Source organism: Cavia porcellus, unplaced genomic scaffold, assembly GCF_034190915.1.
Source record: "Cavia porcellus strain 051 isolate PalLab524CR breed Dunkin Hartley unplaced genomic scaffold, mCavPor4.1 scaffold_16, whole genome shotgun sequence".
Classification (NCBI taxonomy): Eukaryota; Metazoa; Chordata; class Mammalia; order Rodentia; family Caviidae; genus Cavia; species Cavia porcellus.
Window position 1 is genome coordinate 8,576,883 of NW_026947499.1, and position 23,586 is coordinate 8,600,468.

At 40.1% G+C, this 23,586-nt stretch overlaps 1 protein-coding gene across 2 annotated transcripts in view; it reads left to right on the forward strand.

Moving 5' to 3' along the window:
• The window catches only part of Atp2a2 (ATPase sarcoplasmic/endoplasmic reticulum Ca2+ transporting 2), a 60,626-nt gene that overhangs the window by 6,404 nt on the left and 30,636 nt on the right, over positions 1-23,586 (forward strand). For both annotated transcript variants that reach the window (XR_001199631.3, XM_003462931.5), the window contains exons 4-5: positions 1,872-1,976; positions 5,099-5,237. Coding sequence is in view for 1 of the 2 variants with exons in the window: in XM_003462931.5 (XP_003462979.3) it covers positions 1,872-1,976; positions 5,099-5,237 (244 nt within the window). In the remaining variant the exon portion in view is untranslated. The remainder of the gene's footprint in view (positions 1-1,871; positions 1,977-5,098; positions 5,238-23,586) is intronic.

Genomic DNA, 23,586 nt, shown 5'->3' on the forward strand with positions numbered 1-23,586 from the left:
CTCTGATAGTCCTCACTGCCTGCTTCAGTCCTTTCCTTCACTCCAGCTGATGGAGGAAATTGCTTTAAAGTTTGTTCCCTAGGTTGGCTGCCAAGAAGGAAATTCATACTCTAACAAGGTGTGAAGCTTATCTTACTGTCGCTAATGCCTCTTTGACCTTTTGGAAAGGTCCTAGTCACTCTTCAAGTTGAGCAGTTTTTCTCCTCTAAGAACTAATGAAGTTTCTTGTTTCTGATATACTGTCCTTGGCAAATGTTTGGAAGGCTGATATCGGCAGCTGTGATCCTGCAACTTTGAAAATTGGTAGCTTCCTAGAAAAGTTTTGGTTCTGGCATTAGGCCGGGCTACAGTGTTAGGAATGCCTTGTTGGAAGCTTCCGGTAGCATTTGTCATACGTATGCATCCTGGTTTTCTGCCTGTCCTAGTTCACCAGTTGTCAGGGATGATTGGCGTGTATCAGGACCTGGGCCCTGGTGCTGCTTGTTTTATTTTGACTTTTCCCTGCTCAAAATGATTTGTTAGTTCACTGCTACCCACTTTAGTTGTAAAATCCATATTGGAACTTAACCTTGGTCGGCTTTCTAGTCATTTGCTATTTGTGTAAAAGTTCACTCTCTATAATATTCCACTAAGTATATATGCAGTTAAGTGACTATCACTGCCATAAAAATCACCAAAAAGCATGCTTTTATTGTTTACTAAGTAGATCTCTTAAAGAAAAGGTTTTAATGTAAAATATATTCTAAACAATAAAGCAAAGCCCACCTCCCACACTGAGTCAGTGGAGGGTTGGTAGGCATCCAAAAGTGACTGCCAGCATTTGGATCTGTCAGAGCTGATTCTGATGGGCTTTAACTGTTCAGATCACTCTTGACTGTTCTTTATTATTAGCATTCATTGTGTTGGGTTCTTTCTCTATATCATCTTCAGAGCTGCTCAGTTAACAGCATAGTGTGGCTGTTAGCTTGAGGTTCTTAACCAGGTTTTGGTTGTATAAGCTAAAGGATTAATCCTTCATTTTTCTTGGACATTGTTCTGTGTCTAAGGATAATTTAGGCCATCTTGAAGTACTGTACTGGATGTCACATGATGAATAACCTTCAAAATACATTTCCAACCTCAGAACAACTTGATGGTAGTTCTGTGATGACCTTCACTAACACCACTGAGAACCAGTGGTATTATTATTATTTTTTGTCTTTTTCCTTTTTATCAGTACCAGGGATCGAACTCACGACTGCCTGCTTGCAAGGCAGGGGCTTATGCCGCTGAGCTAAATCCCCAGCCCATAGGTGGTTATTATTTAAGGCAGTGGTCAAACTGCTTTATAATTTATAGTAGTATTAACTGAGTCAGGGTGGGTATTACTTAGCTTTTACCTTAGTAGAATCGGGAATTTTTTTGTTTGGTTTTTATTTTATGAGACAGGGTCTCACTGTGTGCTCACTACGTAACCTAAGCTTGTCTTGAACCCATGGTGATCCTCCTGCCTCAGCCTCTCAAGTGTTGGGATTACAGCTGTGTGTGCCACCACACTTGATCTAAATGAACGTGTGTGGTTTTTTTTTTTTTTTTTTTTTTGGTACAAGGATCAATTGTACCTTGCGCTTGTTAGGCAGGTGCTTTATGCCACTAAGCTAAACCCCTGGTCCCTTAAATGAACTCTTAAGTGTATTGTTAAATTAGTTTTTGACTCCCAAGAGTATGAGCAGCACGTAATTTTTTTCATATTGTCATATTTTGCCATTTGTTACTAGAGAATTTAAGAAAGATGCTGTCATGATTGCTTTTAGTGCCAGCCATTGTGTTGCACAGTGGCACTAAGCCTAAAAACACATCACCAGTTCTAACTCATGTCATTCCTCTTCTAGGTTTTGGCTTGGTTTGAAGAAGGTGAAGAAACCATCACAGCCTTTGTAGAACCTTTTGTAATTCTACTTATATTAGTAGCCAATGCAATTGTAGGTGTGTGGCAGGTAAGCAGCAGTTTCTGCACTGCTAAATTGAAGTTTATGTAAATGACTTTAAACCACTAATCTCTTTCTGTTATGTTGAGTAAAGCTGTCGAAAGTCTAAATGTATTTTTTCTTTTGTTTAATTCACATATGGCAAAGTTTACACACCTCTTTTGTGTGTATTTTGCTGTTAAAACTGCACACCACTGGGCTGAGTGTGTAGTGCCATTGGTGGAATGCTTACCAAATACCTGTAAGGCCCAGGGCCTGAGTCCCAACACCACAGAAAATAAATTTCTCATCCTTTTTGGTAACAAGGAAGTAAGAAAACGGATGAGAGAGTGTGGGCACAGAGTTTCACTTGTAATCCCAGCACTTAGAAAACTGGGATGCAGGGGTGCTTGACCTCAGGAATTGGAGGCCAGCCTGGGCAGGATAGTAACACAACCCTGGAATCAACTCAGCAAAAAGCAAACAGGTAAGACAGCCAGGTGTGGTGGTGCATGTTTGTAATGCCAGCACTGGAGAGACTGAGGCAGGAGGGTCACTGTAGGGGTAATACCAGTCTGAAATACACAGGGAGACTGACTGTCTCAGAAACAAACCAAAAAAGACAAAAAAAAAAAAAAAAAAAAAAAAGAGAAGCTACTTAAAGGAAGTCAGAACACATGAGAATCAGTTTATCTGTCGTTGTTCTCTACATGCTTCCTGGGATAGACTGTATAATCTCAGTGTTACTTTTATTTTCTTTGGGTTTTGAGAGAATTTTAGTTATAAAAATGGCTTTAACCATAAGTTGTTTTCAGAGATGACGCTTGGCCTTTTTCTCTCAGTTGGCTTGGCTTGGCTTTCCTTTTTCCTTTTTTTGAGACGGGTCTCACTATGTGTGGTGCAGATGGGCCTGAAGCACATGGTGACCCTTCTGCGTCAGCCTGCCTGGTGTCGGGGGAACCGTCATACCCGTGGTGCTCAGGCTTTTCTTACCCACAGGCTGGAGAAGTTTTACTGCAGAAGTGTGACGGCACTCCTCCCTCCCCTTTATCGAATTGTTTGATGTCTGTGTTAGGATTGTTGATCTTTTAGGTTTTTTGTTTTGTAGTATTTTAATACTTAGATTAATACTTCAAGTTTAAATATTGATCTCTTAGGCTTTTTTAAATAGATTCCGTCATTGTACAGATTAAAATAAGAGTATGATTGTTTTTCTGGTTTTTGTTTGTGGGTATTGAAAATTGAATGAACCCAGGCTCTTTGTACTGATCTGTATCCCCTACCCCTCTTCTTTTCTTCTTTTTTTTTTTTTTTAAAAGCCAGTCAAATTTAGCAGTGCGGGGGTGGTATACCAACATTACCAACATTAGTGACACTAATGTTAATAAGTTCTGATAACCTACTGCCATCGCACCAGCCAACCCCTCTTCTTTTTTGAAGCAGAGTTTCAAGTAAGTTGTCCAGGCTGAGTTTGAATTTTTATCCTCTTGCCTCAGCCTCCTAGAGTGCTAGAATTACAGGCATGTACTGTACCACCATCATGCTCACAATGTTATTCTTGAGGGAAAAAAAAAATCCAGTTTTTCTCTTTATTGTATGTATTTTGAGACAGGGTCTCAGTATGCCGTTCAGGCTGGCCTTGAACTTGTGGCAGTTCTCCTGCCTCAGCCTCCTAAGTGTTAAGATCACAGATATCTGCCACCATGCCATCTTATACCTGTTATTCTTAAAACATCCTGGGTTTTTTGTTTGTTTTGTTTTGTTTTGTTTTGGTATTAGGGATCAAACAACTTCATGCTCACCAGGCAAGTGCTTCTACCGCTAAGTCCCTGGCCCTTTAAAATACCTTGGAAATACTCCTGTTGGAATTATCTATTGTTTTGTACTGAGAATTAAACTTGGGGCCTTGTGCTTACTAGGCAGGTGCTGTGCCGCTGAGCTGTATCTCCAGCCTTGGAATTGTTAACTTCTAAAATTTTTTTTTTGGAACCAGGAGTCAAACTCACAACCTCACTTACCAGGCAGGCACTGTGCCCCCCTGAGCTATGGATCCTTGGCCCTAATTTTATTAATAAATGTGATGATGTGGTAGGCTCATTGAATGATAGCCTGTTTAAATTTTGTATTTTTTGTGTTTGCAGTACCGTGATCTGATCTAGAAGATAGGCATGTGTTCTACCATTTAGTTACAATCTTGAGCTTTTAAATGAAATTGTGTGGTGGGGTTAAGCCCGGACTTTTTTTTTTTTTGTCTTTTTCCTTTTTATTGGTACTGGGGATCGAACTCACAATTGCCTGCTTGCAAGGCAGGCGCTTACGCCGCTGAGCTAAATCCCCAGCCCCCATGGGGGTTAAACCCAGTACCGCATAAATTGTAGGCAAGGACCCTTCCCCTGGATTACATCCCTAGCCCTTTTTATTTCATTTTGAGACAGGGTTTCCCTAAATTTTCTGGGCTGGTCTGGGACTTGTGATTCTCCTGCATCAGTCCTATGAATGCCTGGGACTGTAGGCATGTATCACCACAATAAGCTAAAAGGGAATTTTTGGTTTTTGTTTTATTTTTTATTTATTTATTTATTTATTTATTTATTTATTTTTGAATCAGGGTCTTGTTAGGCAGTTCAGGCTGACCTTGAGCTCACTTTGTAGCCCTAGCTGGTCTTGAACTCTGTGACAGTGTTCCTGCTACAGCCTCCTCAGTGCCGGGGTTACATGCACCTGCCACTGTGCACAGCTGGGCCATTGTATTTTTAATATAAAATTGTACATGCCCTTGTAAAATGTTCATTGCCTTCAGACAGCGACACCATACCGTTTAGACCTTTCGTTGGCAACAGCCTGATGCAGCACCTGTGTTACGCATTTGCTACCACTGCCTTAAGATCGGAGGGTGTTTTTTTTTTTTTTTTTTTGTGGTACCAGGGATCAATTTGACTACTTCGCGCTTGCCAGGCAGGCACTTATGCCACTGAGCTAAATCCTCAGCTTAAAATGTTAGTTGTTTAGTTACTGCAGGTGTCATTAGTGCACTTTTATTATCTTTTTTTTCTTTTTAGATTAAAATTGTAAAATTTTGATTCCTGAGCTACAAATACTTGCAGTAGCAGGAAGGCATTTACAATGTTTATCTTCTGGTTTCTTTTCTATAGGAAAGGAATGCTGAAAATGCAATCGAAGCCCTCAAGGAATATGAGCCTGAAATGGGCAAAGTGTATCGGCAGGACAGGAAGAGTGTGCAGCGGATTAAAGCTAAAGACATAGTTCCTGGGGATATTGTAGAAATTGCTGGTAAGTTGAGTTTGTCATTTTTCTTTTTTGTATTTTTCTGAATGTAGTCTTTTTCCCAAGCTCCTAATTATATTTAAAGTAATTAATGTTATGTTACAGCATTTTTACATCATCCAAAGATCCTGATTTTTGTAAGATTATTTTGACACATTTTGGCACTTCCTTTCATAGTGTTGGTGTTGGGGGGTGTTTTTTCAGTTGGTGTCTTCCTGTGTGGCCAGTCTGGTCTTGAACATCTGGTTTCAAATGGTCTCCGTAACTCAGGCTGTGGAGTAGTTGAAATTATAGACATGTATCTCTGTGCCTGCTGAGGTTTTTGTTTTTAAACAAGGAGTTGAGTTACTGTTCTTGTAGAACATTGTAGAGCGCTAGTGTTAGAGAGGTGTAACTGCCTGTTGGTTTGACAGCTGTTTGTTAGAATACTGCTTAGTGGTGTCTCATTTGATTTCTCTCACTGGGACATAGTATGTGGCCCTCAAAACTGAAGGGGGGAGTGCTTTATTTTGGCTCACATCTCAGAAGTTTCAGTCCTTGTTCAGCAGGCTTAAACACAAACTGCTAGGAGGCCCTGTGTAGAGGAAGATGCTGAAGTCCTGACACCAGGAAGCAGAGTAGAGAGAGAGAGATCCCACTCCAGGTCACCCTGAGACCACGGGTCATGAAGCACCACCTAAGACAAGCAGGCTTTAGCCCCTGAGGTGGTGGAGTTGCCAGTGCGTTCCACATCTAAACTGTAAGACGTGGTGATTTTCCTCCGGCTTTGGTTCTTGGCACAAATTATTTTTTAACATTTTTTTATTTCAAAGAGAAAAAAATAATTTCAAAACAAGATAAGAGGGATAACAATGGTTAATGCTTTGCATACTGTTATCTTTAAATTCAGAGCACAAGATAATAGGCATTTGTCTGAACAATATTAGGACAGACCCTTTCAGTGAACTAAGAGAAATAAGTGTAACTACCTTAATATCATGTATATGTTTGGGTTTTTTTTTTCCCCTTCCCTTTTTTCCTTTCCCCCATGTATTCCCATTTTACAATATCTTTTTTTTTTTTTTTTTTTTTTGTACCAGGGATGGAACTCATGACCTTGCATTTGTCAAGTGGGCACTTACACTATTGAGCTAAACCTCTGGCCCCCATTTTATAATATTTATTCTACATTTTGGATCTCATTTACTGTTTCAGCTTCTCATACTAGGGAGACAATTTGCACATGAATGTCTGATTTATTTCACTTATGTGTATGACCTTGAGTTGTATCCATTTACCTATAAAAGTTTCCAGTTTATCCTTTATGGCTGAGTAGTACTTCATTGTGGAAAAAGACCATACCTTTTTTATCTATTCTTCAGTTGGTGGGCATTTGGGTTTTTCCAAGATTTAGCTGTTACAAATTGTGCTGCTGTGAACATGGGTACACATCTATCACTGTGGTACAGTGTTTTTAATTCTTCTGGGAAGATACCCAGGAAGGGAATGATTGAGTCAAATGGGACCTTCCAATCTTAGTATTTTGAGGAATCTCTACACTGATTTCCACAGTGGCTGTACCAGCCTATAGTCTCACTAACAGAAAGGTTCCTTTTTGTTCATAGCCCTGCGAGCGTTTGTTGTTGGTTAATTTCTTTTTTTTTAGGAATGTTTTAATAGTTTTATTTAGTTATTTTTGGTGTTGGTAATTGAACTCATGATCTTGTGCTTGCCAGGCAGGTGCTATGCCACTGAGCTGTATCCATCCCCAGCCTGTTGGTTAATTTCTTTTCTTTTTTTTGGTCTTTTTCCTTTTTATTGGTACCATGGATCGAACTCACGACTGCCTGCCTTCTTGCTTGCAAGGCAGGCGCTTATGCCGTTGAGCTAAATCCCCAGCCCCGCTTAATTTCTTGATGATAGCCATTCTTTCTGGGGTAAGGTGGAATCTCAGTGTTGATTTAATTTGCATCTCTCAAATACTCATTAATGTTGAACATTTTTTCATATATTTATTCGTGGTTTGTATTTCTTCATCTGAGAAGTTTGTGTTCATCTCAGATGTCTTGGCACAAATGTAAAGTTATACCTGTACTTGTAGCTATGATATAGAGTTGATGGGTTTTGGGTAATTTCATGACTAAAAGCCCTGCTTGAAAATGCTTAGGTATCACACTGAGCCATGGATATTGGCTGTAGAGCATCTGTAAATCTGCAAGCTCACACTTAGTCCTCGCTGTTCCGGGTCAGTTTCATGCTTCAGACAGCCCAGAATCAGGGTGCTCCTGGAAGCAGCCAGTCTTAGTTTCTATTTTATTTTTGGCTATTTCATTTATTAGGAAGTCATTACATAGGGTTAGCTTTTCTTACACTCCCAGCTGAGAACATTTTTTCTTTTGTAAATTGTCTCATAGTAACGCTTGAAATTGATGTAGGGTGGGTACTTTTGTCTACATTGTCCTTTCAATGAAAAGAATTAAAAAAATTCACCCTGTAACCTGTGCTCTACAGTTTTGTTGTTTGGAAAAAAATTGCTTTTCATAGCTGTACTCATGCAAAAAGTTTGTTCCAGTTTAAAAAAAAATCATAGTGTTGCGTATATACCAATAAGTTGACTACTCAGGACCACAAAGCTTGTGCATATGAATGACTTGGATAGTGTTAGAAAAAGCATAATTCAGAAAGAAGTATTTTGGGTGTTAATTTTTTTGGGGGATGGATCTTTTTGAGACAGGGTGCCTTGAGCTCATGTTGTAGTTCAGGTTGGTTTTGAACTCACAACAATCCTCCCGCTTCAGCCTCCCAAGTGCACCACCACACTTGGTTAAAAATTTTTATTTTTAAATAATTTTAAAAAGTATGGAGAAAGTGAAATACTCACCTAGATGCTTCAGATGTTAACATTTCATCAGTACCCATTTTCAATCTGTGTGTACATTGTCAGTTTAGGCTGAGTTGTTGAATATGCTACACTGCACGTGTGTTATCTCTTTACTACTCCTAACTACTTTAGTTTTATAAAAGAAAGGACATTTTTGTAATACAAACATACTAGTATGTATCTAATCTGTGGTCCTTATTCAAAATTTACAACCTGTTACTTTCTTTTTTTATTGGTACCAGGGATCGAACTCACGACTGGCTGCTTGCAAGGCAGGCGCTTATGCTGCTGAGCTAAATACCCAGCCCCTTTCTTTTTATTTATTTATTTATTTATTTTTTGGTCTTTACAACCTGTTACTTTTAATACCAAAAAATGTGAGGGAATTCTGATGTGCCCTAGGAAACTGGTCAGAGCAAGGAAGTGAGAGAGGGGGGCTGTTTTAACAAACCAGGCAAAAAGAGAAAGGACAGTAGTATTAAGGGTGATGTGGGAAAGGTGGTTTTTGAGGGGCGGATACCATGGATGGATGCAGGGTCTCACACGCTTGGCAGAGGCATCGCAGATCTTGTTTTTTTTGAGGTGCCTGTAATCCTAGCCCTCGGGAAGCTGAATTAGAAGGGTCTCTGAGAGTTTCAGTCTGGCCTGGATTACTTAGTGAGTTCCAGGCCAGCATGAATTACATAGTAAAACCCTGTATCCAAAAAAGAAAAGGTCGTGTGATAGGGGGTGATGGTGCTAATAATAAGAGAGGAAGAAAAAACGAAGAACTTTGTCTTTCCCTAAGTCCATGGCAGGTGGAGAGCCTTGTCTCAGTATACATGTGAGCTTTGGTTTGAGTGTGCGCACTGTTTCTCCAGCTTCACCGGGGGGTATGCACTCAGCCTCTCAAAGAATGATTGCTGCTGGTTGGGCTACTTCAGCAGATCGGGTCTGCACAGAGACTTAACTTACCCTGCCGTGTTTCCCCTTAGTTTACATTCATAGAGGTCAGTGATAAACAGGAAGCTGGAGCCTTGCTACAAGGCAGGCATCATCTCTTGAGTTTCTCTTCAGTGTGGGTGGTTTTGGTTTCTTTTGAATTCTGGTTTTCTCTGGTCTTTCCCACTCTGGTAAGTCATTCTAACAACCTAGTAGACTGAGAGAAACTTGGGTCTTCTTTCTTGTTGTTGTTTTGTCTTTTTGAGACAAGGTCTCACTCTGTAGTTTAGGTTGGCCTTGAGCTTACTTTGTAGCCGAGGCTGGTCTCGAACTCACAATTATCCTTCTGCTCAGCCTCCCAAGTGCCAGGATTACAGGCCTGTACCACCATGCCCAGCTAAACTTGGGTCTTCTTGATTCTTGCTTTCTTATCCTTTGATTTTCTCATTGACTGGATCAGAAAACATCCAGCGAAGTGTTTGAACATCTGCCTCCACAGCCCAGCTGTCTGCTTGCACTGTGATTGTCATCCCTCCTAAGGAGCTCCAGCTTTCATTATTGTCTTGCAGTCCATTCAGTACAATAGCTAGAGTGGTTTTTTAAAAGGCATGCCACTATTTTATCTGCTAAAAAACCTTTAAGTAATTTTCCCACTGCACTTGAAATACAAAATTATTTGACCTAACTGATGCTGCAATGTGTAACTCCTGCTGACTTCACTTCAGTTTTTTTTTAACTTTTTTATCGGTACTGGGGATTGAACTCACGACCTCCTGCTTGTAAGGCAGGTGCTTATGCTGCCGAGCTAAACCCCCAGCCCCTCATTTCAGTTTTCAACAAGTACTGGGGATCTAACTCTGGCCTTGTGGGCACTGAACAAGTGCCCTGGTGCTTGCTGAGCCCACTCTCAGCCTCTTAGGCAGTTCTTTTTATTTTCTTTTTTCTTTTAGTTTTTTGAGACAAAGGTTTCCTTACATAGTTCAGGGTGGCCTTGAATTCTGTGTGGCCCAGGCTAACTCTCAACAATTCACCTAACTCAGCCTTCTGAGTCCTGTGATTATAGGTGTGTACCACCTGCCCGGCATTCCCAGCTTTCAGTACCATCAGATTTCTCACTTATTTTAACAAAAGTGAAGCATTTTTATAATTTGTGAATTTCCCCAGTGTACAAATCTTGGAAGTTTTAGGTTATGACCTAATAATTTATGTGACCCTTCTTGTACATTGTATAACTCCATTCTTTGTATTTCATTAGGGTTTTTTTTTTTTAAAATTTGAGAAAAGATAGCATTATATGTCTTAGACTGGCCTTGATCTCATTGTGTAGCCCCAACTGGGCTTGAGTTCAGTGCGATCTTTCTGCCTCAGCCTCCCCAGTGCTGGGTTTATAGGCACGCACCACCACACATGCAGTATTTAAAAAGATAAGGTTTAAATTTTCATCTTAGAGAAGCATATTATCTATTGCTACTCAGAATGCATACATTCCCATTGACTTGTTTTTGAATCCTTCCTTAGAAGTGCCAATACTCTCCCCACTCTTCTACATGTGCACTGCTCAGGTCTTACATAGCGCTTTCTTTTTTGGGTGGGGAGGTACCAAAGATCAAACTCACGACCTCGTGCTTGCCAGGCAGGCACTTACGCCACTGAGCTAAATCCCTGGCCCTTACATAGTGCTTTGATGTTGAACTTATACATACTGTGCTTTCTTGAATTTTGCCATTTTGACCTAGTTTTAGATAACATATTTTGTTAAACACTTGTCATACTATTAGGCAGTGAGCACCTTGGAGCAAACCATCAAATTGACTGTTGTAACCTTGGCTGGACACATCACAAGTTCCTTACTGATTGGAATATGAATCACAAGAGTGATGAAGGTTCAGCTAATGCATTCGGGCCTGTACAAGAACACTGCATGTGTTAAGCAGTAGCTAAGCTATATGAGTATCGCGACAGCTCTACAAGTGTTTGATGCTTAACCATCAGCTGCGGTGTAATACATGTTCACTGTTTGCTTTTTAACTTCTCAGCTTTACTTTAGACAGGGTCTCAATGCGTAGCTCAGGCAGGCCTTGAACTCACTGTGTAGCCCAGGCTGGTGCCGAACTCAGTCATGTACCACTACACCCAGCATGTTCACATTTTTAAATTCAGGAAATGAGTCTTTGTGACTTACTCATCTGCCTGCAACTACAGCTCATTTGCCAGATAATACATAATCTACTTGGTAAATGTACATATAACAAACAACAGTATCAGTAACATTTCAATTTGTTTGATGCCCAGGCTGCTTTTTATTTTGTTTTTCAAAGCTATACTCCCTTTTATTTTGAGACAGATCTTGCTAAATTGTCTAGATAGAATTCAAACTTGAATTCTTCTCGTCTCAGCCTGCTAGAGTGTTCAGATTACACGTGTGTGCCACACTTCCAGGTCCATTGTTAAAAAAATATTGTTATTATTTTTTGAGAAAGAGTCTCACTATATAGTTCTAGTTGGTCTTGAACTTAGTCTTGAATATAGTCTAGGCTGGCCTCTAGGCCATCCTTTGCCTCAGCCTTCTGAGTGAGTGCTGGGATTACAGGCCATCTGCCACCACTCCTGTCAGATTTGTTTTGTTGTTTTTTCTTTCCTATAAGATCCTGCTGTGTAGTTCAGACTAGCCTTGAACTCACTCTGTAGCCCAGACTGACCTTGAATTCATATAATCTTCCTGCCTCAGCCTCTCGTGCTTGGATTGTGCACAACATGCCCGGCAACCATCTATTTTTAATAGCTTTATTGTAATGTAGGTCTCATGCTGTAAAATACCACCCTACTTTTTGGTACCAGGAATCAAACTCAGGACCTCATGCTTTCCAGGAGGGCATTGTGCTGCTGCACTATATCCCTGGCCTAGTTTACCTTGTTTTGTTGTTAGTACTGGGGATCGAATTCACAATCTTGCGCTTGCCAGGCAGGTGCTTTGCTGCTGAGCTATATCCGTACGCCCTCCCTCCCCCAGCTTTTTTTGTCTTTTGAGACGGTCTATGCCAGGCTGGTCTTCAAATTGCAGCCAAAATTCTCTTGTCTCAGCCTCCTGGGTGCTGGGGTTACAGGTGTACACCACCATGTCTGGCTCAATTTACCCTTTTGAAGTACACAGTTAAGGCAGAGGTTGTGGTGCACATCTGCAGTTCAGTACCTAGAGGCTGAGACAGAGTTACTGTGAGTCAAGGCCTGTGTGGACTACACAGTAAGACCCTATCTTACACCACTTTTTTTTTTTTTTGTCTTTTTCCTTTTTATCGGTACCAGGGATCGAACTCACGACTGCCTGCTTACAAGGCAGGTGCTTATGCCGCTGAGCTAAATCCCCAGCTTAAGACCCTATCTTCAAAGCAAATAAAGACTCACAAGTCAATTGTAGTATATTGACAGAATTGTGCGATTATTGTCACTAGTTCTAGAGCATTTTCATCCTCTAAGAAAGAAACAGATCCCAATTAGCATTTGCTTTCTTTTGTCTTCTTTACCTGGATCCCTTGCAACAGGTTAACTTTGTGTTTTTGTGACTTTACTTTTTCTGGAATCCTTTAAAATAAAAAGGATCAGTCTGTGTTTCCAGTATACAGTGATTCCATTCTTTGTGGTAATTGGTACATGTACATATCTCCTTTTCCCCCCATTCTTCCTCTTCCTTCCTTCCATACTCTTCCCACTTGAGAAGGGTGTAATACCCTACTTCCAGGTGTCTTCTCTGTCTTGCTCTTTCTATTTTGGGTTTCTCATATGAGAGAAACTGTGCGGTATTTACACTTTGTGTCTGATTACATTCACTAACATGGTCTTGAGGTGATCCATTTCCTATAAATGTTTCTTTCTTTATGACTCTGAGTAGTACTTTATTGTCTCTAAATATCATGTTTTATACATTTATCTATTAGTGGACATATAGGCAGGCTGCTTCCAAGACAGAACTATTATGAATTTTGCTGCTGTAAATGTGGGTTTGTATATATCACTGTAACACAATGCCTTTTTTTTTTTTCCCTTTTCTTTTGGTACTGAGGATCAAACTCATAACCTTGTGCTTATCAGGTAGTGCTTAAGCTGCTAAGCTAAATCCCTGGCTCCTATGATATCTATTTTTGAGACAGGGATATGGTTCAGGCTGGCCTCGAACTCACTATATTAGATATTAAATCCTGCCTGAGGAATAGCTGGCAGGAAATACTTTCCCATTCTGTAAGTTGTGACTCCATTCTATTGGTTGCTTCTTTTGTTGTGCAGAAGCTCTTTATTTTTAATTTTGATTTTTTTTGGTATTGGGGGTCGAACTCACGACCTTGTACTTGCCAGTCAGGTGCCTATGCCACAGAGCTAAGTGCCTGACCCGCAGAAGCTTTTTAATTTGGTATGGTCCCATTTTTTTTTTTTTTAAATCTTTTTTATCGGTACCAGGAATCGAACTCATGACCGCCTGCTTGCAAGGCAGGTGCTTATGCTGCTGAGCTAAGTCCCCAGCCCCTATGGTCCCATTTGTTGATTCTGGAACTGTTTCCTGTGCAGCCACTCAGAAAGTCCTTGCCCACACCTATGACCTCAAGAGTTACACTTTTTTATCTTTCAGCAGATTGTTTCTATTTTAATATTTAGCCCTTTGATCCATCTTTGTTTTAGATGAGTACATGGTGAGAGACACAGGTCTATCACCATGGCTTTGTGTAGTGTAACCCAGGATTGCGATGCCCACCATTTTTAGCTTGTTACCCAGGATTACTTTTGCTGTTCTGGATCTCCTATGGTTTCTTTTTCATTTTTGTATTTTGAGACAGATTTGTGCTTTGTAGTTCAGGCTGGTATTTTTTCTCATCTCAGGCTGACATTTTTAAACTTATTATGTAGTCCAGTCTCACCTCAAACTCAAGATGACCTCCTGCCTTAGCCTCCAGAGTGCTGGGATTATAGACAAGTGACACCATGCCCAATTGTGTGAGTTTGTATTACAAATGGCTTAGATAAACCTATAGTTTTATCAGTAATAACTCAAGTATTAAACAGGCTGGAGCTAGATGAGAGCGATTTAGCAAAGAGAAATACAGAGATAATGACCCCCTTGTGAAGCCATAGTAATATACATTATCTTAGTGCCAGGGAAGTATTTTTTTGGATGAATGGAAACAAAAAATAGTAAAATTGTGTATTTTCCTTGTTTAGACAGGGTTTTGCTATGTAGTTAGATTGCCCTTGAATTGACTCACTGTGTAGCCCAGACTGGCCTTGAACTTGCAGCAGTCTGCCTCTGCCTCCCAAATGCTGGGAGTACAGGCCTTTGCCACTATGTCCGGTCAGTTGTGTATAGTCTTAAAAGAAGTGGACATGAGTATTTAAATTTTGTTTATTTACTAAATGTTACAGAAGTGAATCAAGATATAACAGACAAAGAAAAAGGCCTTACCAAATTTGGGGAATTTAATAGAGTATACCCTGGGGGCTTATTTATTGACTTCTCAAGGGCACTGTTTTCAAGATTGTTTGAAACAAACTTCATGTAACTCATAGTTACAAGGTAACTTGGTAACCCATAGTTGATGAATAGCATAAGGACATAAATATCCTCAGATGACTTTTGCCTGTAGCTTACTGTGAAGTGAGTCATATTTTTAAGATTATGTAAGTGATTAAAATGATATAATCGCAACATAAAATTGCATTTGCACTAAAGTTTCTGTAAGAACCTTTTTTTGGGATAGTGTCTCACTGTACAGTTCAGGTTGGCTTTCAGCCACCTTGTACCCCAGACTGGTCCCCAACTCATAGTGGTCCTCTTGCTCCATCCTCAAGAACATTTTTTAAAGAATACAAATAGGGCTGGGAGTAGAGCTCAATAACACAACAATTTAAGGTCCTGAGTTCAATTCCTGGAACCAGTAATAATTCTTAAACATCAAACTTCATGAAAGAGAATCTAGGCTTAAATTTTTATAGTTAACTTGTAGAAAAGGTTTAGTTAATATGTATAAAGTAGTTTTTTTAAAAAAATTGAGCAAGAGGCAAAGTTGTGAAATTGATTCAGTTAATGTACCAGAACCTAGATAGAATGTTTTATTCTACACAACACTGGACAAAACAGATTCACCTGTGCAGCATCAGATAATCAGTGCAGACGCAGAAGGTTTGGCTAGGTTCCTTGGGCTGGCCCTTGAGCTCCCTGTCCTCCAATATTGGCTTGCAGAGTACCTGGGAGTATAGGAACGCGCCTCTGTACCAGATAGAGTAGATGCTTATGTAGATCTGTGGCTCTGAAACAGGTTTAATTCATTCAGATAGTGTGGCACGTGTGTTTTGGGATTACTCTGCTTTTAGAAACCTATTAAAACTTCGTGTGGTTACACACGTACACACACAGGTAATCCAGCACTCAGGAGGCTGAGGCAGGAGGATTGCCACAAGTTTGAGCCCAGGCTGGGCTATGCAGTATGACCTTGTCTGTGAGGGACAAAAATAACAAAGCTTTTGGGATTGGAGCAGTCTGACTTAAAACATTTAGTAAACACTTAATCCATACCTGCTGAGCTCCCCAACACTGCACTGGTGAGTGGGACAGGATCTTGCTTTGTAGAGGCTGGCCTTGAACTCACTGTGTTGCCCAGGCTGGCCCTGAAGTTGATCCTCCTGTGTCACCCTTCTGAGTGCTAGAATTACAGGTGTGTACCACCATGACCTGCAAAATCTAGTAAATACTCTGACAGTTCATAGACCGTCTCTGTATAAAATCTCAGAAATGTAAAAATGAGAACTGCTTTTAAAAAGTGTGAAGATTTGGTCAATAATTTGGCATAGCTGGAGCAGTGCTTCTAACTTGATGTGAATAGGAATCAACTGGTAACTTATGTTAAAACGTTTGTTTTATTTCTTTAGGTCTGCAGAGGTCTTGATTATTCTATATATATATATTTTATTTTACTTTTTTGCTGGCCCCCCCCCCTTTTTTTTTTGGTCTTTTTGAGACAGGGTCTCACTATGCAGTTCAGGCTGGCCATCAGCTTACTTTGTAGCCTGGACTGTTCTTAAACTCGCAGTGATCCTCCTGACTTAGCCTTCGGAGTGCTGGGACTAAAGGCGTGAGCCACCACGCCTGGCTTATTCTGTATTTCTAACAAGTTCTCAGGTAGCTCCAAATCATTTGCTTTTTTTTTGTTTGTTTGTTTTTCCTTTTTATTGGTACTGGGGATCGAACTCACGACTGCCTGCTTGCAAGGCAGGCACTTATGCTGCTGAGCTAAATCCCCAGCCCCTCCAAATCATTTTCTTTTCTTTCCTTTTTCTTTCTTTCTTTTCTTTGTGTGTGTGTGTTTGTGTGTTTTGAGTGGGGGTGATACTGGGAATCAAACTTGCAAGTGGCAGGCAGGCACTTGCCACTGAGCTATGTTCCTGGCCCTCTAAATCATTTCTTAAATCATTTCTAGATCATAGTTCTTTTGAGATTTATTGAAATCTGTGACTGTTCTCTAAAGACATGTAATATCTTACACCTAATTTCAGAATTTTATTTATATGCTTTCCCTTATGTCTGGTTTAAATATTGAAATTGGTTAGTGTAATTGCTGTCTTTTTTTTTTTTTTGTCTTTTTCTTTTTTATCGGTACCGGGGATCGAACTCACAACTGCCTGCTTGCAAGGCAGGTGCTTATGCCACTGAGCTAAATCCCCAGCCCCTGCTGTCTGGTTTAAGCAGTTGACATGATGGTGTTGAGACATTAGTAGAATAAAATTTTTACCTTTTCTTGAAATCTTGCACACAGCTCAGAGAAGTAAAAGCAAAGAGATGTAACAACAACAACAACAAAAAAAGCAAGCATAATTTGTTCTCTTTCAGCTTTTCCCTCACGTAGAGTTGTTTCTTAAGAAGGATGGAATTGCTGGGCATGCTTATAATCCCAGCACTTGGGAGGCTGAGCCAGGAGGATTGCTGTGAGTTCAAGACCAGTCTACACTACACCGTGAGACCCCCCGCAGAAGAATAGAATACAGTCTAAAGATGCAGGCCTAAAATAGCTGTATTCAGATAAAAGTAGGAATATCATATATTGTTAATTCTGAAGTTAACATTTCTCTTCCTTTTTTTTTTCTTTTTTGTCTTTTTGAGACAAGGTCTCGCTATTTAGTTCAGGCTGGCCTTGAGCCCACATTCCAGCCCATGCTGGTCTTGAACTTGCAACAATCCACCTGCCTCAGCCTCCCAAGTGCTAGGATTATAGGCATGCACCATCAAGCCTTTCTATTTCTAAAACAGATGTAAATTCATTGTAAGAATTTATATGTCATGGGGCTGGGGATTTAGCTCAGCGGCATAAGCGCCTGCCTTGTAAGCAGGCAGTCGTGAGTTCGATTCCTGGTACGAATAAAAACGAAAAAGACAAAAAAAAAAATGTTTACATTGGGGCTGGGCGTTTAGCTCAGTGGCATAAGCGTCAACCTTGCAAGCAGGCAGTCGTGAGTTCGATCCCCAGTACCGATAAAAAGGAAAAAGAAAAAAAAAAAAGAATTTATATGTCAGCAGAAAACTAAAATAGTTTAAAACAAAGAATCTGTATAGATGTTTACAAGTAGAGTTTTGAGCCTTAAGGTCTTCAGCACTGTCAGGATACCTAAGACCCTAAGAATTGCAAAGTGACAGGTGCTGTGGAGGTAGCTTAGTGGCACAAATGCCTGCCTGGCACGTACCAGCTCTTGAGTTCAATTCTTGATACCCCCCCCAAGAAAGAAAGGAAAGAAAGAACAAATTGCAAAGTGAGAAACTGGAAAGTGTCCCTAACCCTCTTTCATCGTGATATAGCAGTTGATCTTGAAGCCTGACCTGATTTCATGGGGTTGGCATTTCCTGTTTTACTGTAATCTCCTCCTCCCCACTCCCTGTGACTCAGTGGTAGTCACAGTACCAGTAAATTTCAACGTTTCTATTCTTGCCCCTGAGATTCAGAGTTTGGAAAAAGTAAAGTACATGGTAGGGACTGTCACTTTTTTTGTAAGTGTAAAATATTGAAGATGGTACTACTTTTGACAAATACGCAAAATGTTTGCCGTTGTCAGCGATAGAACTTTTACAGAATTTACAGTGTGGAGAAACAGGAATACTAAGTGTGGTCAAATACATGAGAAATGTTTAAATTGTAAAATGAGTCATTGCAGTAAAAGGCATCACTGTAACATCCTTTTTGTGAGTGTACTAATGAGGGGCGATCAGACACTCCTGGTGAATGCTGCTGCGGAGTACCACTCAACAGAAGGCGTCTCCTGAAACACCACGGTGTGTCCTCGCCTACCACAGCCCGTGTTGCGGCTTCCGGCTTTTTCCTAGAGTCAGGGTACCCAGGGCAGGGAATCTTGAATCAGTTCAGAACATTGAGCCAGCCCCTACAATGCAACTAAAGGACACATACAAGGATTTCCAGAATGGTTTCAGATATGGAAAGAATGTGGATAAGTATATTTGCAGGAATTCTGGAGTATGTTGAGGGATTCATGATGGTGTCTTTTACTGTATTTTGTTTTGTTTTTTGATACTGGGGATTGGATTCAGGACCTCATGCTTGCCAGGCAGTGCTTACGCCACTGAGCTATGTGCCTGGCCGTTTCTTTTAGTCCTTTTGAGACAGGCTCTCACTATGCAGTGTAGGCTGACCTTGACCTTACTTTGTAACCCTGGCTCATCTTGAACTTGCAACAATCCTCCTATCTCAGCCTCCCAAGTGCTGGGATAACAGACCTGTGCCACAATGCCTGGCAAATTTCTTTTCTTTCTTTTTTTTTTTTTTTGTTTTTGTTTTTGTTTTTGTTTTTCAAATTTCTTTTTTTAATTTAAATGTTGGCCATATTTTTCTGTCACACCTTGTAAATTTGTGAGAGTAGTGTATTATAGGGAATTCTGTTTGTTTCTCTAGAGGTAAGAGATGGTGGTCAGTCATGTTTACCTCATGACAGGAAAAATTAGATGGGCACACAATTGGAGATTGAGCTCATTAGTGTGGCTATAAAATACTGTGACCTTGGAAAGTGCCTCGTTTATAACTTGGAAATGAAGTTAATGGTAGCTTTGTGAAGACTGAATAATGATCCATAAAATCCTCACAGTGGTACCCAATATAGCAGCATCCTCCAAGTTTTGAGGTAGTATGCAGCCCTTGAAAAGTGAGCCCTATGTTCTAATGTAAAACAAGGTTTGGTTTTTTTTTTTTTTTAATCTGTATCAGGGAAGGGTGTGGGTTAAGATGATGTTTTAGTTAAGTGTTATGTATAAGACATACTGTTAACAGCCCGATGGGTGTTTGCTGGATGAAAGGAAAGAGGGATGGGTTTCAGCTTTAAAGCATGTTTTAATTTGTGGTAAAAAACTGTGTGGTAGGGATGCCAGACACTGGACCCGGTAATCCTTGAGTGACTCGTGGTTGCCTCCACACCTAACTCAGTTTACCTTGCTGCCTGTGATCCCTGAGTACCCAGAACCTTGTCTGCATTGGACCAGCTATACTAGTTTTTAGTGACTTTTATTATAAACTGTTCCTATGGCATAAAGTATGCTTGTCTGGTTTTTGTTTTTAGTGTTAAGTGTAGAATTTACAACTGTGTTTTTTGGAGTTCTTTGCAACTGTATGTGTTTGTCTTCTGGAGGGGGTTTTTTGTGTGTGTGAGACAAAGTCTCATAATTCAGATTGGCTTTGAACTCACTGTGTACCTCAGAGGCTGGCCTCTGAATTCATGGTGGTCTTGCCTCAGCCTCCTGCGTGCCTGAATTACAAGTATGTACCTCCATACCTCACTTAAACAACAACCTGTATTAAACCCCATTTAGGTCATCCAAGTCTCAGATTTCTTGGGATCCTGATGCTTTCTCATTTCTAGGTTTGTAACATTCTTCACTTCGGCAGTAACTGTAAGTCTTGCTGATTGTACATAAAGAAAACGTGTGAGCTGCAAATACTTGTTATTTGTTGATAAATACTTGGACAACTACTATGTCTCATATTGCCCATTGCTAAGGACTTAGAAATCATTGGTGGCCCAGTACTGTCTTTATGCACCCACTGGTCTTGGTGGGAAAAGTATATCAAAAACCAGTGTCAGGGAAGGACATACTCAGGCCAGTCGGAATGACTATCAGCCTAATCTGGGAGTTAGGGAAAGCAGTTGAGAGAGGGAGAAGGGAGAGTGTGTAAAGACCAGAAAACACGCCTAACTGAGGGCCATTGTTTACAGCCCAGAGGAAGAAAGGGCACGGTCAGAGCAGCTAGTAATCTCACCAGCTCGATTGAGAGACTAAACTTTATCTCAGGTTTATATAGTGGGAAGAAGCCATGGAAAGGTTTTGTACCTGATGGCGTCTTCCCGTTTGTACCGCCCCTTTTAAATTTTTTTGAGACAGGGTCTTCCTAAGTCAGTAAATTGTTCAGGCTGGACCGGAACTTGCAACTGTTTTGCTTCACTCTCTTAAGAGAACTGTGATTACAGACCTGCCAACACCCCAAGTACTTTTGCAGTTTTTGTTTTGTTTTAGACAGGGTCTCACTGTGCTGTTCGTTAGTCCAGACTGGCCTTGATCTACTATGTAGTCCAGGCTGGTCTGCACCTCACAGCGATCCTGCTGCCTCAGCCTCCCGAGTGCTGGGATCATGATGTATGCTACCATGCCTGGCTTATGTTTGCGGTTTTGGTTTTGGTTTTTTGAGCAGAAATATTTATTGAGAGAAGGAAAGCTTCTGTCTGAGAGAGAGAGAGAGAGAGAGAGAGAGAGAGAGAGAGAGGCGGTCCAAAGTGGGTTGCCCCATGTTTACATTTTTAAAACATGGTGTGTCTTGCAGCTCGACATCTTGAACCACCATTGGTGCATGTATGACTGTGCTGTGATTGTGGTTCTAGTGTTGGGAGCATGTTAAAAAGAAGGTATACTCCCAGAAAGCCACACTGGGAACAAATGTTCTACTGTGTTGTTTTATAAGGTTTCTTTCCTTTCACCCTGAGGCTTGGAAAGTTAGCAAAGGTCTTCTCAAGTAAAGAATTTCATTCTTTTTTTTTTTTTTTTTTTTGTATCATTGCACAATTCATGACTTAAGTTGGAAACTGAAAATGTTTTGAGTCATAGTTAAATGCTTAAGAAATTTAGGGTAATTGTATTGTGACTAGCTTTTCTTAGGAGCCGTTTAAACTGAGCCAGTAGTGGCATTTAGGAGACAATATTTGATATTATATAGTTTTTTTTTAAGGAAAGATTTTAATAAGTATGTGATGGAATTTTCCACAGTGAATTAAATTTTTAAAAATTTACATTTAAAATTGAGAACAATCTTCTGAGTAACTACTATTTGACATAAGTGGTATTATAATATTTGACATAAGTGGTACAAATTGTTAGTACTCCTTGTTAGGTAAAGAAAGCTTGTGTTCAGTTCTAAAATGTGGCAAAATAATCGCCTCTTAACCTGAAGTATACTCAGAGGATTTTGTTCAGAGTGGAAATATTTATTGTGATGTCAAATAAAGGATTCAAAAACTGAATTTAAAAAGTGTCAAGATGTTAAATGAATATAAGGTAGTTTATAACAGATTATTCTTTGACTACACCTGCCTCAACCCAAAGAGACCAAAAAAACAAAAAAAAAAAACACCAAACTTTGGAGGAAAAAATCACAGTGCTTTCCCTTGGCAAGTGGGAGGATTTTCCACCACTGCTGGCCCTGAGGGCCCGGCTCCTCACCGGATGTGATCCTTGGAACTGCACTGCCTGCTCCTTAGGCACAAATCTGAACATTTGGAACTCACGGAAGCCTGCAGATGAAAGGAAATCATTTTGTCCCCAAATAGTTTGAAAATTATTTGGTGGGCCTTCACTTTCATGGGTCTTAACCCGTAATTACAAAACCTGCTTTGTGATCTGTCCACGTGTCCATGTGTCCATGCTCGGTGGACTCTGTTGCCCAAAGCAAGAGTTAAGTAGTCTCACAGTTCAGTGAAACTTGCTTAGGCAAAGCTTGTTTTACCTCATGGCCTTTACTTGCTCTCCTTAAAAGGAGAATGTAGGTTAGTCAAGGTGAATGTATTCTGCCATAGAACAGAGTGGGTTTTAGAAACCAGTTTTCATTTATTTTTTTTAGTATATTTTTTACAAAAAGATTAGCTTCGAATGGAACAAAGGAATCATAACTATTTAAGGTAGGCATTTCTCTAGTGCTGGGGTTAAGACTTAACCTAGAGCTGTGTTCAGTATGTTGTAAAGGCTGTTGTAAACAAGGTTTTTTTGGTGTGTGTGTGTGTTTTAACAGGGTTTTACTGTGTAGTTTAGGCTGGCCTTGAACTCACTGTGTAGTCTAGGCTGGTCTCAAACTCAAGGAGATCCTCATGCGGCAGCCTCCTGTGGGTGGAGATTATAAGCCATGCACTCACCATACCTGGCCAGTTTAGGGGGTTTTTTTTGTACCAGAACCAAACTCACGATCTTACATTCACCAGGCAAGTGCTTGAGCTGCTAAGCTAAATCCCCAGCCGGTTTAGCTTTTTTTTAGTGATTTTGAAAAACTTTAAAGTGGATTCCTGGGCTCCACTTCAGATGCATTAAACTGTTTGTACTCTGAAAAGGGGGTTCATAAAAGCCCTCCTCTATTAAGTAGTTTTCATCAGCTTTCAGTTCTTAAATATTTATTTGCCTAACAATTAGAATGACAGTTCTGAGATGGAAGAAAAGTTGACAATTTAAGGACTTCCCAAATCATTTCTTCCTCTGCCATTTGACATTTGGGACATTTCACCCTCAAGATTTAATCAACAGTTAAGTATTTGTTAGTGCACTTCCTGTGCAGTAGACAAATACCCATTTACATTTAGACCTCAGGAAAAAGTAGTTTTTTAAAAATAATGCTATCATAGATATTTTATACAGTATATACAGAGAGCAAGTGAGCATATGTACACTATATATGTACTGTATAGATGTACAACTATATAGTAGAAATATATCTATAGATATGTATATAAGCATAGTAGATATATATCTATAGATACGTATATAACTATAGATATATATATACTATCTTACTCTAATAATGCTAGCTGTATCACCGAAGAAATTTAACCTTCGTATTTATTGCCTGAAAATACATTTTCTTTCCCTTCCCCTAGCCATCTCCATTGAACTCAGGGGGTAATGAACTACAACTCTAGCTCTTTTTATTTTATTTTTTTTGTCATTTTGAGACAGGGTTTCACTATGTAGTTCAGGTTGGCCTTGAATTCTCAGGGATCCTCCTGCTTCAGCCTTCTGAGTGCTGGGATTATAGGCATGCACCAACATGCCTGGCTTTTTGTTATTTCTTGAGACAAGATCTTACTAATTTTGTCCAGGCTGGCCTCAAACTTGTCATCTTCCTACCTCAGCCAAGTACCGCAGCTGAGATTACAGACATGTACCACTGCACCTGGCTTCTTTTTGTCTTCACTCCTGTTTTTGTTTATTTGCATTACTGGAGATCAAACTGAAGGTTGCCTGCATGCTAAGCTAATGCTGCACCAGCAATGTACATGAAACTTTAACAGAGT